The 14,736-nt window shown below is 51.7% G+C and overlaps 4 protein-coding genes and 2 non-coding genes across 7 annotated transcripts; 3 read left to right on the top strand and 3 right to left on the bottom strand.

Moving 5' to 3' along the window:
- Positions 1-10: 10 nt before the first annotated feature.
- NCU04471 (hypothetical protein) lies at positions 11-1,051 on the bottom strand. The gene has a single exon (XM_951947.2). It carries the CDS (start codon positions 875-877, stop codon positions 125-127), a length of 753 nt encoding a protein of 250 aa, XP_957040.2. The 5' UTR covers positions 878-1,051; the 3' UTR covers positions 11-124.
- A 739-nt stretch (positions 1,052-1,790) lies between these two features.
- On the bottom strand, positions 1,791-8,881 carry NCU04472. 2 transcript variants are annotated; one of them, XM_011395801.1, is made up of 7 exons: positions 7,876-8,881; positions 6,388-7,802; positions 6,229-6,282; positions 5,883-6,123; positions 4,780-5,809; positions 3,852-4,706; positions 1,791-3,780 (listed from the first exon to the last, which is right to left on the bottom strand). In XM_011395801.1, the coding sequence occupies exons 1-7, from the start codon at positions 8,072-8,074 to the stop codon at positions 2,136-2,138; spliced, it is 5,439 nt and encodes a 1,812-aa protein (XP_011394103.1). In that variant the 5' UTR covers positions 8,075-8,881; the 3' UTR covers positions 1,791-2,135. The 2 variants fall into 2 exon arrangements, with proteins under 2 accessions (XP_011394103.1, XP_011394102.1); XM_011395800.1 differs by having other exon boundaries at positions 6,229-7,802.
- Positions 8,882-9,641: 760 nt separating this feature from the next.
- On the top strand, positions 9,642-11,193 carry NCU04473 (polysaccharide export protein). Its single transcript, XM_951949.2, has 2 exons — positions 9,642-10,432; positions 10,497-11,193. Exons 1-2 carry the CDS (start codon positions 9,842-9,844, stop codon positions 11,136-11,138), a joined length of 1,233 nt encoding a protein of 410 aa, XP_957042.1. The 5' UTR covers positions 9,642-9,841; the 3' UTR covers positions 11,139-11,193.
- A 670-nt stretch (positions 11,194-11,863) lies between these two features.
- NCU04474 (sulfite oxidase) lies at positions 11,864-13,556 on the top strand (the record flags this gene model as incomplete). The annotated part of the gene is made up of 3 exons (XM_951950.1): positions 11,864-12,214; positions 12,275-13,266; positions 13,343-13,556. 3 exons carry the CDS (start codon positions 11,864-11,866, stop codon positions 13,554-13,556), a joined length of 1,557 nt encoding a protein of 518 aa, XP_957043.1.
- A 426-nt stretch (positions 13,557-13,982) lies between these two features.
- On the bottom strand, positions 13,983-14,073 carry NCU15174. Its single transcript has one exon. It is a non-coding gene; the product is annotated as a tRNA-Arg (tRNA).
- A 506-nt stretch (positions 14,074-14,579) lies between these two features.
- NCU15173 lies at positions 14,580-14,668 on the top strand. Its single transcript has one exon. It is a non-coding gene; the product is annotated as a tRNA-Phe (tRNA).
- Positions 14,669-14,736: the final 68 nt, after the last annotated feature.

Raw genomic sequence — 14,736 nt, 5'->3', positions numbered from 1 at the left:
CTCCAACCCATCCCAACCCATCCCTTTCATTCCTCACATCCGTACTCTGGAGCCTTTACCCTATCAATCACTACTATCCCTCCCTCTCCTTCTCCCTCCCCCATTCTCAAAACATGGATCTCTTTCAAACCACCGTGACATTCCCAGGATAAGCTCCCACCAAATTCCCCCTAGGCGAAAACTCGCAATAAAACCACCAATCCTGGTTCGGATTCTGCACGCACCTGTTGGTGCTAAACGCGCACCCGATTCGCGTACTCGCCTTCCACACCGTCTGCGTAAAGTGGCCGCCACCCAGCAGGTCACCTTGTTGGTAGGCGGAAATCTCCGCCTGGGAGGTCCAGGACTTGAAGGCGTTGGTGACGGTGGTAGCAAAGTTGGGGGTGCTGGTTGCTGGGATGGTCCACCACCAGTAGGCGTTCTCGCCATAGGGGCCCTGTGCGGTTTTGGTTGGTTGGTTGGTTATTAAGAAGATGGGTTGATCCGAGGGAGAAAGGGAAGAGGGATGATGAGGTAGGAAGAGAGGAGAGGGAGAGGGAGAGAGAGAAGATGGAAAGGAGGAAACTAAAGTCGAACTTACGGTATGATTGAGCATACAACCGTTGGACTTTTTCAACGCAAAGCTCGCAAGCGTGGCATCCCAAGCGAGGGGGTTGGCCTTGTACTTGGACCTAATGGGGTTGACGGTATTGAGAACGTTCTTGATGAAGGTGGTGTCGGTTGGGCCAGGCGAGGCACGCTTGAGCAGATGAGCGGCGGCATCAGCGGTGTCGTGTTCAAGAGCCGCCAAGTCAGCTTCAGCTGCTGGCAGGGCAATGACGGATGTCGTCGCGGAGAGGAAGAGAGCCGTGATGGCGAGGATGGATGAGTGAAGCATTGCTGCTGCTGCTGCTGTTGTTGTTGTTGCTCCTCTGTTTACTGGTCTCCCGGTTGCGTTGCTTGCTTGAGCTTTGGGACTCGACGTAGGTAGTGAAGGGATTGCAAGCTGACCAAGTTATAATTCATGAATCGCCTAACTTGACGCGATATCCTGTGCTGGCGTGTTGTCAGCAAAGATGTGCGGGGGCCGAGCAGACTATTTAACCATATATGTACTTCAAGTTCAGCTTCCTTGTCTCTAATATCTCCTCTTTACATTCCTTCCTCCCCCCTCTCTCGTTGAGCTCTGAGCTCATATTTCTCACGCCACACACCCAAAAACACGCTTCCTGAAACGATTTCGTGGCGCGGCTCACGGGAATGAGGCATGTCTCGCGTATGATCAGCTCCAAGACAATGAGCCATACACTACACACCATGTTGCCTCGTCGTTCTCCCTATGGGGAAAGTATTGACGACCTGGGAGGAATATTCTTTTCATCCTTCCTGCAACGTCACGCACTTTGTGAGCTTTACCCATCTTGTTCCTCCAATTAACCTTGGATAGAGGTAGTCATCATCATTACCCACTCTTTGAAATGACCGCGGGCTGTTGTTGTGAAGGTGGTGTGCGGGCAAAAACACGATTCACCGAGAATTTTACTGATGTCATTCGAGGACGTGACTACGTAAGTGGTTGGTATTGAGGTGTGGTCATTTCTACTGATCTAGGTCTAGACCGCGGACGGTTGCTGTGATAATGACGGCTCGGTCAGAGAGCTTTTCTGGATATTGCCCCAGCTGCCCTCGTGTTCCTTTATGACAATATGTCGCCGCGAGAAGATTGGGGTAGAGAAGTATATCTGTCGTCCATCGGTGTCGTCACTACGAGCACGGAAGTTCAGATGTCCGGAAAAGGACGAGAAAGAAGTTTTGGTAATGATCAACTTGCTTATACTGATGTTAGAATCCGAATCCGAGCTCGGTAAGTGCAGCTCATCCGAACCAAATGGGGCAAACAAGAAACAGCTACGGACAAATACTTTTAGGGGACGTTTCTACATTGATACTCCTGCATCGGGCTTTCTTTCCATCAGAGAATATCTAAAGGATATGTAACCGGGGTCCTATCATGAAGCCACATCTAATTCCAACACAAACACGCCACGGAGAAGAAGAGAAACCTGAAAATGTAACTTCCAATTCACACCGGAGCTGCGTATTCCCGGACTCTTCTCGTCGTTGCTTTCTTGGAGACAGCAACGACAAGTCAGTCCTCAAGCAAATGTCTTGCGGAATTTTTCCTCAAACTCCTGTCGAAGTACCGAGAAATTTCGGAAGACCTCCATCAACGACTGACCGCCGTCGTCAGCCCATCTGGGCGCCTGAGGGTAAGCAGAGGCTGATCCAGACCACGAATTGCCACCGTGATTGGCCGTTTTTGTGTCCTCCTCTGTGTCTTCATCGCTGATCTCGTCATCCCATGACTCGGCAACCACTTCCTTTTTCGCCTTGGTCTTCTTCTGTTCCTTCTGCGGTGGTGGAGCGGGAGCGCCGCAGACATCATTCCTTATCCCATTCCCCTCCTCCCCGCTAAAGATTGGTCTATCATCATCTGCCATCTCAAGCTCATCATCATCCTCCTCCTCCTCAAAACCGAAATCACCGTCGGCATTTGGAAGCTCCAGAAAATTGGCAAGGCTGGTCACAATTGAAGAAAGAATGAGCGAGAAGTCTTTGAGGTGGTACCAGATATCGCCACCCTTGATCATGTTGACAGTCTTGAGTGCTTCCATATCTCCATGCTTGAAGAAGTCATAAAGGTAGGCGTTCCAAGGTACTCCATTCGTTTCCTTTGGTGCCATCGGAATATACGGGACTGCAGACTCTTCAAGGAAGACGCCTGCGCGGACAGTCTCGCAAAGCTCGTGGATAGTGGCAAATTCGTCCGTAAAGCCAGAGAGTGCAGAGAATGGAGATCGAACAACCGTGGGCGGCCGAGGTCGGTCAGAGGAGGGAAGTACAGTTGAAAGGTCCGGCGTTGGTTGAGCATCGACAGGATCAACCTTGTACTTGGTATAGGGGAGACAGTTGTCCGGCATCCCGGTCAGATGTTGATTGGTATAAGAGCTGACATAGTTCTGGAAAATGGACAAGGTCTGCTGGTTGTGGCGCTCCAGGACCTCACTTGCTTTCTGGGGGAGATCTGGGAGAATTCCAACACACGGAGAGCGATGTACACGCTCGAGGAACTGCTTGTCTTTGTGTTGGGGCAAATCGTGGCGACAGAACAAGTGACTTAGAACAAGCATAATCTCAAGAATGACGTCTTCCCGGCTTCGGTTGCTAGTACTGAGGTCGTGAAAGTATCCGTCCTTGAGGAGGGCATGGAATGCAAAGACAGCATTCTCTGTGTAGTACAGATGTCCCACAAGGCCAGAGAAGTTAAGAGGGACACCATTTTCGGATAACAGGTGTTGGCGTCTGAGGTAGTCAATCGAAAATCTAAGATGATGTGCGATCGACATTTTCGCATCAGGTCCACCCAAGCAAAGTCTGCTTTGGGTCAGCAGGCCCTTTACAGCGTTGGCTGCAAACTCAGAGTTCTGCGTTCCGTGTAGAAGGATGAAGAGCCGTAGGATGAGCGTGACCGATGTTGGAAACTGCCCGCGAAGATCCGGGAGCCTCGCAGACATTATTTCAAAAACCCGGTGCGGATGGAGGCCATGAAAGACAACGTTTCCAAGGAGGTCGAAGCCACGCCGGCCAGCACGACCCGAGGCTTGACGGTAGTTGAGAGCAGTCAGGAAAACTGAATCGCCGGTAAAGACAACTGTTTTACAAGGCATGTTGAGACCCATGGCAAGTGTCCCGGTCGCGACGACCACAGTCAAATAACCTTTACGGAAAAGCATTTCGACTCTGGCAGCACGGATCAGTCAGTGAGATACAAATGTCAAGGATGAATTCGTTATACCAGTGAAAAGACTTACATCTGTCTATATTGGCGGTTCATCCCTGCATGGTGTACGCCGATTCCTCGGAAGAGAGCATCTCGGATCCAAGGACGGACGGCATCCGCCCTGAGTGACTTCAATCGCGTATTCAGCTCTTCCTGTGTCAGTTTGGTGTTATCAGCAAAGCTGAATTGCTGAAGGGGGGCTTCTGGGTCAAAGCTGTCCCAAACGCTCAGTTCTCGATTTGCTGCGTCACGGGCTCGGTCTCCTTTACTCATTGCGCCATCGTCGTCCTCATTTCTCAAGCCGGTCTTCTTGGTTTGCTTCATCTTTGTGTCCTTCGTTTTTGCGCTCTCACGGCGTTTCTTCCATTCTTCGAAGCCCGCCAGCTTTTTAAGCCACTTTGAATCGTGTTGCTTGTATGCTGCTTCCGCGGACTTAAGAGTCTCGTAGAGTTCTCGAAGAACAGTCTCGCAGCCAACCCGGTCGTAATTAAAGATGATGGCAGGCAATGCTCCATGCGACCTAAGATCAGTCACAAGTGAGAATATGGAACGTCGTGATACAATAGGTCCAGATTGACGAGGCGGGGATTCGATGGATTCGGGTTGATTGTGCGTTGATGATAGGTGAGCAAACCGTTCTCCACGCAAATCGTTTCGAAGTTCGTCGAACGGGGAGTTGGGGTCAAGCATCCAGTCAGCCAAGACGTCCTTGAGAGCCGACTCCCATTTCGTAACGTCGGACTTTTTGACGAGCGACGGCAACATTTTCTTAGGATCCAGGGAGGTTGGAACTTGATACTGGCCAATCTGATGTTTGGTCATGTGCTTCCAAAGCACGATACAGTCTCGAGGTTCAAGACTGGCATCGTTAAGCGTGTCCCGGCTCCTATTATTTTGGAGTTAGCATGAGATCTTACTGTAGAGGTATGTCATTACATGATCGCACGATGTTTACCTACCTATCCATGATAGCTGCGATTGGGTGTATAAACGAGAATGGCAACGGATTCTCGCAATCAGAGTCTAGTCCAGGAAATGGGAGACGTTCAACGGGTTTGAGGCCTTCGAATTCATATGAACCGGGAGACGGATCATGGATGAACTTGCGGAGGTCTGAGTACCTGGATGAATGTACCACCATCTCCATATCGAATCCCTTGGCCTTCTGTGCATTGGAAAGCCAGTCTCGGAATTCGAGGGGGTTTCCCACGGTGGCCGATAGCGCAATGATGGGACATGGTGCAAGCAGCAAAAGCTGCTCCCAAACAATCCCGTCTTCAGACTGGCCGATACAATGAACCTCATCGAAAATGATTCTCTTTATTCTCCGGGAAAAAGACGTTGGGCCTGCTGCATTGGAAGGAGCCAGCAGAAGAATCTGCAAGATATCCGGGACGGTTACAAGAATTTGGCATCCCTTCACATTATTGATGCGGTAATCCCTAGTATGGATAGCCCAGACAGACCGCGCTTCTTGGCCATATTGCTTAGAGAATCGGGCTTGGATCTCGGCGGCAATTTGGTTGACGAGAGCTTTGGTCGGGGCAATGTACACCAGTACATCGTCGTTGTTGGCTTCGAGAACCTTCCTCATAGCGTAGAATGAGATGAACGTCTTGCCAGCCGACGTTGGGGCAATCACGAGCAGACTCTTGTTCTCATCGATAGCGTCAAGTACCTTTCTCTGCCAGGCATCGGGCTCAAAAGGCACACGAGAATCTGGGGCCGAGTCGAAACTTCGTTCAAAGAACGGTCCACAAAATCCGAGCTGGAAGTCGAGCGAAGACTTTCCAGGAGGCAGTAAACCCCCGCTCGCAATATCCAGGAACTCAAATGGCAGCTTTCTCTCTGAAAGGAGTGCCGGGATCTTGTAATGGGGGAGTTCGAGAGACTTTGAAACTCTGTTCACAAGTGTGTGGACTTCTTTGGTCATGGTCATTTTGGCGGTCTCCTGAGTTCGGGACCAAAGCATGGCCAAAACATGGCAGTCTATTTGCATAATAGTCAGCGCCCGATTGAAGAATGCTGAAGTGTACAGACAGCCTCCTAGGTTATCACTTACGAGTCAGCGTGTCCGGGTTGTAGCGACCCTGGATTTGGCGTAGAATATGGCAAAGATACAAGGAGACTTCCGCCCCAATCACAGACAAATGGTCTGGACTCAAGCCCAAGAGATACTTTTCGACCAGCAAATATCGCTTAACCAGAGATGCCTCCTTTGAGAACTCGAGACACCTTTGTTCCCAGGAGGTGATGATTGCCAGCGATTTGACCTTGAACTTGGCTTCCTTGCGCCGTTCTACCTCTTGATGAGCGTATTGCGCGCCGCCTATCTCCGGATGTATGTTGGAATTTGCCTGTTTCTTGCCCTTGTTCAATGCATGCCTATTAGCGGGCTGCCGTTCTACCTCTTGATGAGCGTATTGCGCGCCGCCTATCTCCGGATGTATGTTGGAATTTGCCTGTTTCTTGCCCTTGTTCAATGCATGCCTATTAGCGGGCTGCCGTTCTGCCTCTTTAGGAGCGTATTGCGCGCGGCTTATCTCCAGATGTATGTTGGAATTTGCCTGTTTCTTGCCCTTGTTCGACGCATGTCTACTAACGGGCTTGCTTCTTTCGACCGAGCCGCGTACAACAACGATTTCTGGTTCGATAATCTTTCCAGATGCACCGGTAAGACTAGCAGAGTAGGCAATGATGTCGGCCATGAAGCGTTGGTTTCGCCGTCTTGCCCAAAAGTCAGGAGCCTTGGTGGGCTGCTTAGGGTCAATTGGCTTTTTGTTGTGCCAATGCGTCAGCTCTTTGTGCACTTTGTAATCAACTGGAGAGGAGATGACAGTATCTGTGCGTAGGTGCACTGAAGTAAGATACTTGTCCAGAACGGGATGGCTGAAAGGCAATATAGACAGCGACGGTACCAACTGATTAGGTTGGGGATCGCTGATCTTCAAACGAGCTTCTTCTCCATCGGTATTCGTCAGATCGACCGGCCACTTTGCAGTGGCATCGTAGCCACAGAGCTGCTCGAGTAGTCCACCGAGCTGGACGAACTGTTCGTGAAGAGCGCAGGACAAGTGTATGTTGTGTGAAGAACGCAGTAATGCCAGGTAGAGCCGCCCATCAAAGAGATCAAATGCATCCCATGCTGAGTTTGCGAATGGTCCTGAACTCCACGAGCCAAGAATGCGTTGAGCCGGCTCAGCCAAGGAACAAATGAAAGAATTGGCGGCGCTGCCCAACTCGAGTCCCGATCCCCGCGACTCAAAGCTCCGGCTCGAAACATTGCAGTGTCTCATGAACACTAGCTGGAGGAGCAGCGCTTTAACGTGCTGCCCAATCTCGTCGCCCTCACTGGCATCGAGCGCATGGTTGGCAAGCACATGAGCCAGTGAGTATAGGGATATTATTTCCCGAGCAGTCAGGCTGTGTGTCTTGGCGAGTCCTCCAAGACGATGTTGAATGTTGTCCTCCATCAAGGAGGTGTCGGGAATTGGAGAAAGAGTGTCGCCATTGAGCGATCTTTGCGCCCCTCTGGGAGAGGCTACCGGTAGGAAAGCCCTTGAGCTCTTGAACTCCAGATTCTCAACGCACGCGATATGCAATCCTGCTGAATTGATGCGGTACAGCATGTGAAGAGGCACCAGAAGTTGCGGGCCACCCGTCCACCACGGCGTTGTACCATTAGATCCCAAGAAAAAGTGCGGATGATGTTCTTGGAGATATTGAGCGAAAGAATTGCTGTCCAGGCTCGTGAACACAAGACTGAAAATGGTCTGTTTGTCAGTCTGTGCGTGAGCGAAGTGCTCGATCAGGATGCTTCGAGTGAGCTGGTATCGGTACGTGATCTCAGCTGGGATGTCCGTGGGGATGGATAGTTGATACTCTCGATTGAACCAGAGGACGTGAAAGTTGCATCCTCGATCATGCAGCCTCTGGAGAAGAGTCTCAACTGAATGAACGGCATGGAGAATCTGGAAGCCGTCTGTACGATTAACCGGTGGTTAGCAATGAGGACAAACCCTAGAGATGAGGAACGCGGATGGGGTCAAACACACAGTCAAAGTCGACTTTCATGGCATGAAGACAATGTGCAAGCAGGGCTTCTCCATGAATGGCAAAGCGCTCTTTGCCGGTGAAATCGCCGACAATGTCAACCTTTGTCGGGGACAACGATCGGAACCAGCTCCTCAGGCGGTTGTCGCCAGTGTCAGTGCCGTAACCAGGCGACTCGCTGGAATTATCGGGACCAGCCATTCTGGCCAGATTCGCGAGTACCGCTTCGTAGAATGATCAGTTTAGCTCGCCGGGTTTCGGTGGCAACAGGACCTTTGGGTGTAGCTTAGAAACAAGACAAGAAGGCCTAATCTGTGTGCAAGTTGCCCTTACGACGAGATCTGGAATGACCAATTCGGCTGTGCGATGTTGGAGGGAGAAAGGCGAGTAGTCAGATGAGCCGGGTGAAGTGGTGGGCTAGGTAAAAAGGTCCATTATATAGCGTTGGGTGTCCATTTCTGCCTGGATGTTGAAGGTCCGGGACGGTACACTTACACGGAAGGTGTATCATATCGATACGGACCTGCTAGAGGAAATTTCCCTGTATTCTGTACCTCTCGATACCCCAAGGAGCAGATACCAACAAGCAGACCTGTACATACTTTACCTTGGCCTCTAGGTAACACCAAAATGCGGGCGACGGTAACAGTACAGCAACATTGCTTCGCTGGCTGGTTTGGCGTGTCTCGCAATCATCTCTCATGATAGGAATATCCCAACCTGACAACAGACACTCAGCAACAAACTTATGCATTCTGCCAGAGGCCAAACACAGAACTCCCATTGGGGTTGAAGCGGTTGGCTGGACCCTATATCTCCCCTCCACCGATCATGATTTGCTCGCTTGTGTTGGCAAAGGCAGGCCGCCGTCACATCACTCGAGGATCATGCCGGTAGCTGACCCGGACGTCCATCCGTAGCAGGAGGCCCGACCTTGGCCGGCAGCGACACCGCATAGCTCCTACATGGAGCTCCAATGATCAGCTTCATACTTTAAGTGACTTTCGCTGAAGTGAGGGCCTCTCGCAGGCCGGCTGCACACATGTAAGCACTCAGTTCGACATCTCCACTCGCGGAACTGCCCGTTGGGCAAAGAATGAGAAATAATTGGACTCAGTTCTGTGATAACTGGGTCTTGCGCGGTCGCGATGGTCTTTCGATTCCATGATTGGCAGTGGACGGAAAGGAGCCTTTGTCGTGAACCGACGTTGAATTTGGAGGCGTATAAGTCAATACATGTTGCGTACAGTACAGTGTAGTGTGCCGGTACTGCCCGCATACCTCTAGTGCCACCAGCTGCCAACGGCCCGAAATCGCAGCTCTACTTGTAAAGTATGCCGCCACGGATGCGGGGAATAACACGATGCCATCGCCTTCTCAATCAATCGTTGATTGAGACACTTAGTTTACAGGTGCCATGAGCTGTTTGTGTCTCGCAACTCTGATCTGATCTTCCAAGTAGACCGTACTACTTTTGCAATATTTTGCATCGCCTCGGTTGATGAATGTTTGAAAGTTGATGTTGGTGTTGGTGTTAGGGGACCGGGATGCCAGGCACCAACTAACCGAACTGCGGCTGTGTCCCGCTCCACCCACACATTGCCCCCTGGATACTTCTACATACACACTGGGCAGGCGGTAGTCTAGGTACATACCTATGCCCCCGCCCCCGCCCTGACAGCGCTGATGGTGCCACGAACCGAACAACCTAACGAACAGCCCAGCCCAGGCACAAAGGACCTGAAGCTTGGCCGTGTTCACTATCGGCAGAGGAAGTGGAAGCTCCCACTCGTCCCATCGCGCAGTTGACATTGGTAAACACCACTGGACTCGCTGTCCTCTCGAGCCGCACACCTTCGCGGGACTCCGGACTCTGTACCGTACGTTCTGCAATGGCTCTCGGCCACCGTCCGCCGACTTCATTCACACATCTTTCAGTGTCTGCGCTCGAATGAAACGAACGGCACCATGCCGGTGACCTTGCCTCGATCGCGGTTCCAACGCCAGCTCGTGTCGCGGTCCACCATCCGGAAGCTGATTGCCGCCTTCATCGTATGGACCATTGTCGAGGCTCAGCTCATATACTACCGAGTCGCCCATGCCGAGCGAGACACCCAAGCCCAAGCTACGACGCTTCTCAAGCCGACACGGGTGTACATTGCGAGCCTGCACTGGAACAACGCCGCCATCTTGCGCTCCGACTGGAACAAGGCGGTCGTGGACCTGACCAGGGCTCTGGGTGCGGACAATGTCTTTGTCAGTGTCTACGAGAGCGGTAGCTGGGATGATTCCAAGGGTGCTCTCCGGGAGCTGGACCGCGACCTGGGCAGACTTGGGGTTCAGCGGCAGATCACGCTCGACAAGGAAACACATCAAGACGCCATAGACGCACCGCCAGCCGAACATGGATGGATTACCGCCCCTAGTGGTGAAAAAAGGTTGAGGAGAATACCTTACCTGGCTGGCATGCGGAATCTTTCTCTTCAACCACTGCTGAACATGGCAGAGAACGGGACCACATTTGACTACGTGTTGTTCTTGGGCGACGTGGTGTTCTCGGTGAGTCTTGTTGGTCACTTTGCGCCTGTCTTCAAAATCCCCTCGCTGATATTCTTCTTTGCAGGTTCCGGATATCGTGGCTCTGCTAAACACAAACGACGGCCAATACGCTGCGGCCTGCTCGCTCGATTTCAGCAAACCGCCTCGCTTCTACGACACCTTTGCCCTGCGAGATTCAGGCGGTCATGAATACGCGACCCAGACCTGGCCGTACTTCCGGTCCTCCAACTCCAGAAAAGCGGTGCTCCGCGGTGCTCCCGTGCCAGTGTCGAGCTGTTGGAACGGAATTGTCGCAATGCACCCGTCTGTCTTTACTGGAGTCCAAGGCCTCAAGTTTCGGGGAATCGACGACACACTGGCCGAATACCATCTGGAGGGCTCCGAGTGCTGTCTCATCCATGCGGACAACCCGGCGTCACGTACCAGGGGCGTCTTCCTTAACCCCAACGTCCGCGTGGGATATTCCAGAAAGGCGTACGATGCAGTGCATCCGCCAGGAGGCTGGCTTTCTCTGTCCCAAGTCTTTTCTGGCCTGTGGAAGAACAGGGTCGCCAGATGGCTCACCACCCCTCTTTTCAAAGAGTTGCAGGTTCGCTGGCGTATTCGCAAGTGGGCGGAGAAAGCGGAAGGTCGCAAGGAACCTGGACCATTTTGTCTCATCAATGAAATGCAAGTCATTGTGCACAACGGATGGGCTCATTTATAGATGGTAGGGGACTTCTTGGATAGACAAATACTAATCAATTTACGTTTCTGCTAAAGGCGATACTAGGGGCAATAGTATGTCGGTCAAAGCTCTCGGATGTTGCTGGCGCGGTTGGCTCGGGAATAACTCGCTTTTTGGGTTTGTTTATCTCTGGACCCTCTGAGAGTGGGCCGTCACTTTTTGACCATGTCCGGTCTGTGTACGACATGATGATATCACCACTTCGTTCTCCAATTGGATCCGGGCAAATCCTCCACCCAGTCGCAGGATATGATGCAGCCGTAACCCTGTTACTCAGCATAACGGCCTCACGATGCACAGCATTACCTTTTGAGATCAAACAAGCTACTTTGGTCGACCAGCCTCTTTTCGGCATGCTCGGGTCAAGGCCCGGCAAGGCAATGGCTCCTACCCCCCGGATCGGGACAGCTGGGCGAGCTATTCTGGCAAGACCCATATCCAGATCCTGCCATTGACTGTCCTCTCGAAGGCCAAACAAGAATGCGCCTGACGCGGCTCCATCAACGGCGCTGCTACGTACTAATAGTCGCGCGGGTTATGTGGAAGAGGGAAAGAGGAAAGAGGGAAAGAGGGGAAGAGGGGCATATGTATACCTACCTACTTGACCATTTCCCCTCTCGACGGAGGGCCGTGTCTCTTCTCTCTCCTTCTCCATAGCTACCTTGCCTGCCCAACAACACTAAACTCACGGCTCGCTCTTCATCATGGCACCCGCGGAGCCAAACGCACCCCCATTTCGTCCAAAGGGCAAGTTACCCCATTTCGAGGATGAATTGGAAGGTTGGAAGGGATACATTGAATGGGAAAAGTATCCCGAGAAGAAAAAGCAGGTGGAGGAGATCCTGAAGCAATACGACTTTCCCGACCCTCCTGAATTCCAGCTTGTTCCTTTGCCCAAGACGAATCCCATCTTGACCGGAGAGCGGTTCAAACAGTACCACTATGCTACGGGCCTCGGCCATTTGGTCGACACCAGCTGGCAGTATGTGCTTAAGGAAAAGGCCGAGGACATGGTGCATGTCCTCCAGTTTCCATACAACGGAGAGCCTCCCGGAGTCAGTCTTGATGGCCTTTGATCTTGTCGAGAGAAGATGTCGTATCTAACCTGCGTCCAGGACCGTCTTGTTTCAACCGAGATCACCCGCAACGAAGACTTCTTCGTCCGCAACCATGGCGGTGTTCCTGAAATTGATGCTGACAAGTATTTCCTCGAGATCGATGGCCTCGTCAACAATCCCAAGCGTCTCACCCTCGCCGACCTGCAGAACGAAGAGCTATTTCCTCGCGAGACCAAGGTCGTCAGTCTCCAATGCTCCGGTACGCGCCGGCTTGAACAAATCCGCCAATATCCCGGCGATGGCGACGAGCTCATCAACGCCCCTTGGGGTGAAGGCGCCATCGGTACCGCCCGCTGGACCGGTGTTTCTCTCAAGAAGGTCATCAAGTATTGCGGTGGACTGAAAGACGGCGCAAAGCACATCGAGCTTTTCGGTGCTGACACCTACTTCAAGAAGGGCAAGGTGTACAACTACGTTGTATCCATTCCCTGGCGCAAGGTCAAGATCCACGAGGTGCTCCTGGCATGGGAGATGAACGGCAAGCCGTTGCCCAAAATCCACGGCTTCCCCCTTCGTGCGGTCGTCTATGGGTACATCGGTGCCAGAAGCTGCAAGTGGCTGTACAGGATCCGCGGTATCACGGACCCGAGCGAGGCGCCCGTCCAGAGAAAGGAGTACCTCTACTACACTCCTCAGATCGGCAAACAGAACGCCTTGTACAGCAACGGCTTCTCGATCCAGGACATGCCCGTTTCTTCGGCGATTATCTCTCCCAAGGATATGGATGTCATCACGCACGACGGCAAGGTCAAACTGAGAGGCTGGGCCTTCTCGGGGGGTGGACACTGGCCGATTCGCGTGGAGGTCAGTCCTGATGGAGGCGCCATCTGGTATGAAGTGCCGACAGAGAATATGTCGACCAAGTACTACTACGCTTGGAGACTTTGGGAGATCGACCTGCCTCTTGATCCCGAGGGCTGGCTGGAGTTTTGCGTGAGGACGTGGGATAATGCCATGAACACCCAGCCGACATATGTCAGATCTGCCTGGTGAGTTGCCTTCCTTGCTCCCCGTGGTGTGATGTCTAGGTTGAAAGGTCAAATACTAACAAAGCCCCTATTGCAGGAACTGGGATTTGCACGTCACTTCCTCTTGCCATCGTATCAGGGTCTACAGCGTCAACCGCTCGAAGCCTCTTACCGCAGCTCGGTTGAAGGCATTGGAAGAGCATGGTATACCGCTCACGCCCATTACCAAACCTTTGCCCATCGAGCTCGAGACGGACGAGCAATACCAGGCGTCCATGGCAGAGCAACGCGGACGGGACCCTCTTGAGTAGGTATGTCTGAGGGGCTTCTGATACGGCGAACGTTGAGAATTGGAGAGGTCTATGACATGAAGGTCTTCTGTGCAATCTGTCAACCATCGTCAATGTTCATCCTTTTTTTTTTCTTTTTTTTTCTTCTTTTTTTTTTTTACCGGCCTGAACTCAAGTATGTTGTGATAGTTTTAGCTCATGAACATGATGGCCTTCGAATGCATGGCCTGCTTGCATGATCCCTACTGGACTGTGGAGAGCCGGGAAGTAAGTGCCGAATTCAAGATCGTCTTTGGTATCGGGGTTGGTGCCTGCCTCAAAGCGTTGTTGTCAAGTCATCATCCTGGACGCCGAGCAAAAAAAAAAAAAAAAAGAGTGACGGAAGAAACCGTCCAGGACAACCAGGTATCCCAGGAGATCAACCGCCAATCCACCACAACAGCAAAAAGCCCAACGTGGGACTCGAACCCACAGCCTCAAGATTGCGATCTCGAAGGAGAATAGAAGTCTTGCGCGCTACCGATTGCGCCAGCCGGGCAAGTTATGTGTTTTGCTTTCTGTTTGTTGTTCGATACTATATTGGTGAGTCCTGTTACGAGAGACATGTTTTTCTCTTTGGGGCAAACTATGAACGGCTTTTGCACGACACATGCTAAAGAAGTAGAAGTGCCTCCTGTGTATGTTAGATACGAACATTGAATTTGACTATAGCTGCTCCAACGATATTATGGATAACGGACTGTTATGTTAGCATGCTGTGCATCTTAAATGCACACTACTTTATAAATTCAACTTCCTGTAATGCTACCGCTTTCCGACAATCTCAATCGCTCTCCTGCTTCAAAGGATGAGGACACGAGCGTAACAAGATTGTGGAACATTCTCTACAGATGGAAAGAGTTTCGATGCTCTCGGGGCCAGCGCACATGTGCACCAGATAATAATCAAAGCACTCAACTGGAAATCTCCGATTGCTAAGCCGCAGTGAGGGTGCCGCTTGCTGGCAAGTCTTAGGCTTAGCAAATACCTCACTACGCCAATCAAGCGGGTTTAGCTCAGTTGGGAGAGCGTCAGACTGAAGTCCACTTCACTCATAAATCTGAAGGTCGTGTGTTCGATCCACACAAACCGCATCTCTTTTTTGCACATTTCTCTTCTGATCTGTTTTTATGTCTGTCTGTCTTTTTTTGCTTTACTTCTG

Source organism: Neurospora crassa, linkage group IV, assembly GCF_000182925.2.
Source record: "Neurospora crassa OR74A linkage group IV, whole genome shotgun sequence".
Classification (NCBI taxonomy): Eukaryota; Fungi; Ascomycota; class Sordariomycetes; order Sordariales; family Sordariaceae; genus Neurospora; species Neurospora crassa.
The sequence above is the reverse complement of the archived record's forward strand: the minus strand, read 5'-3'. Positions and strand labels throughout refer to the sequence as shown.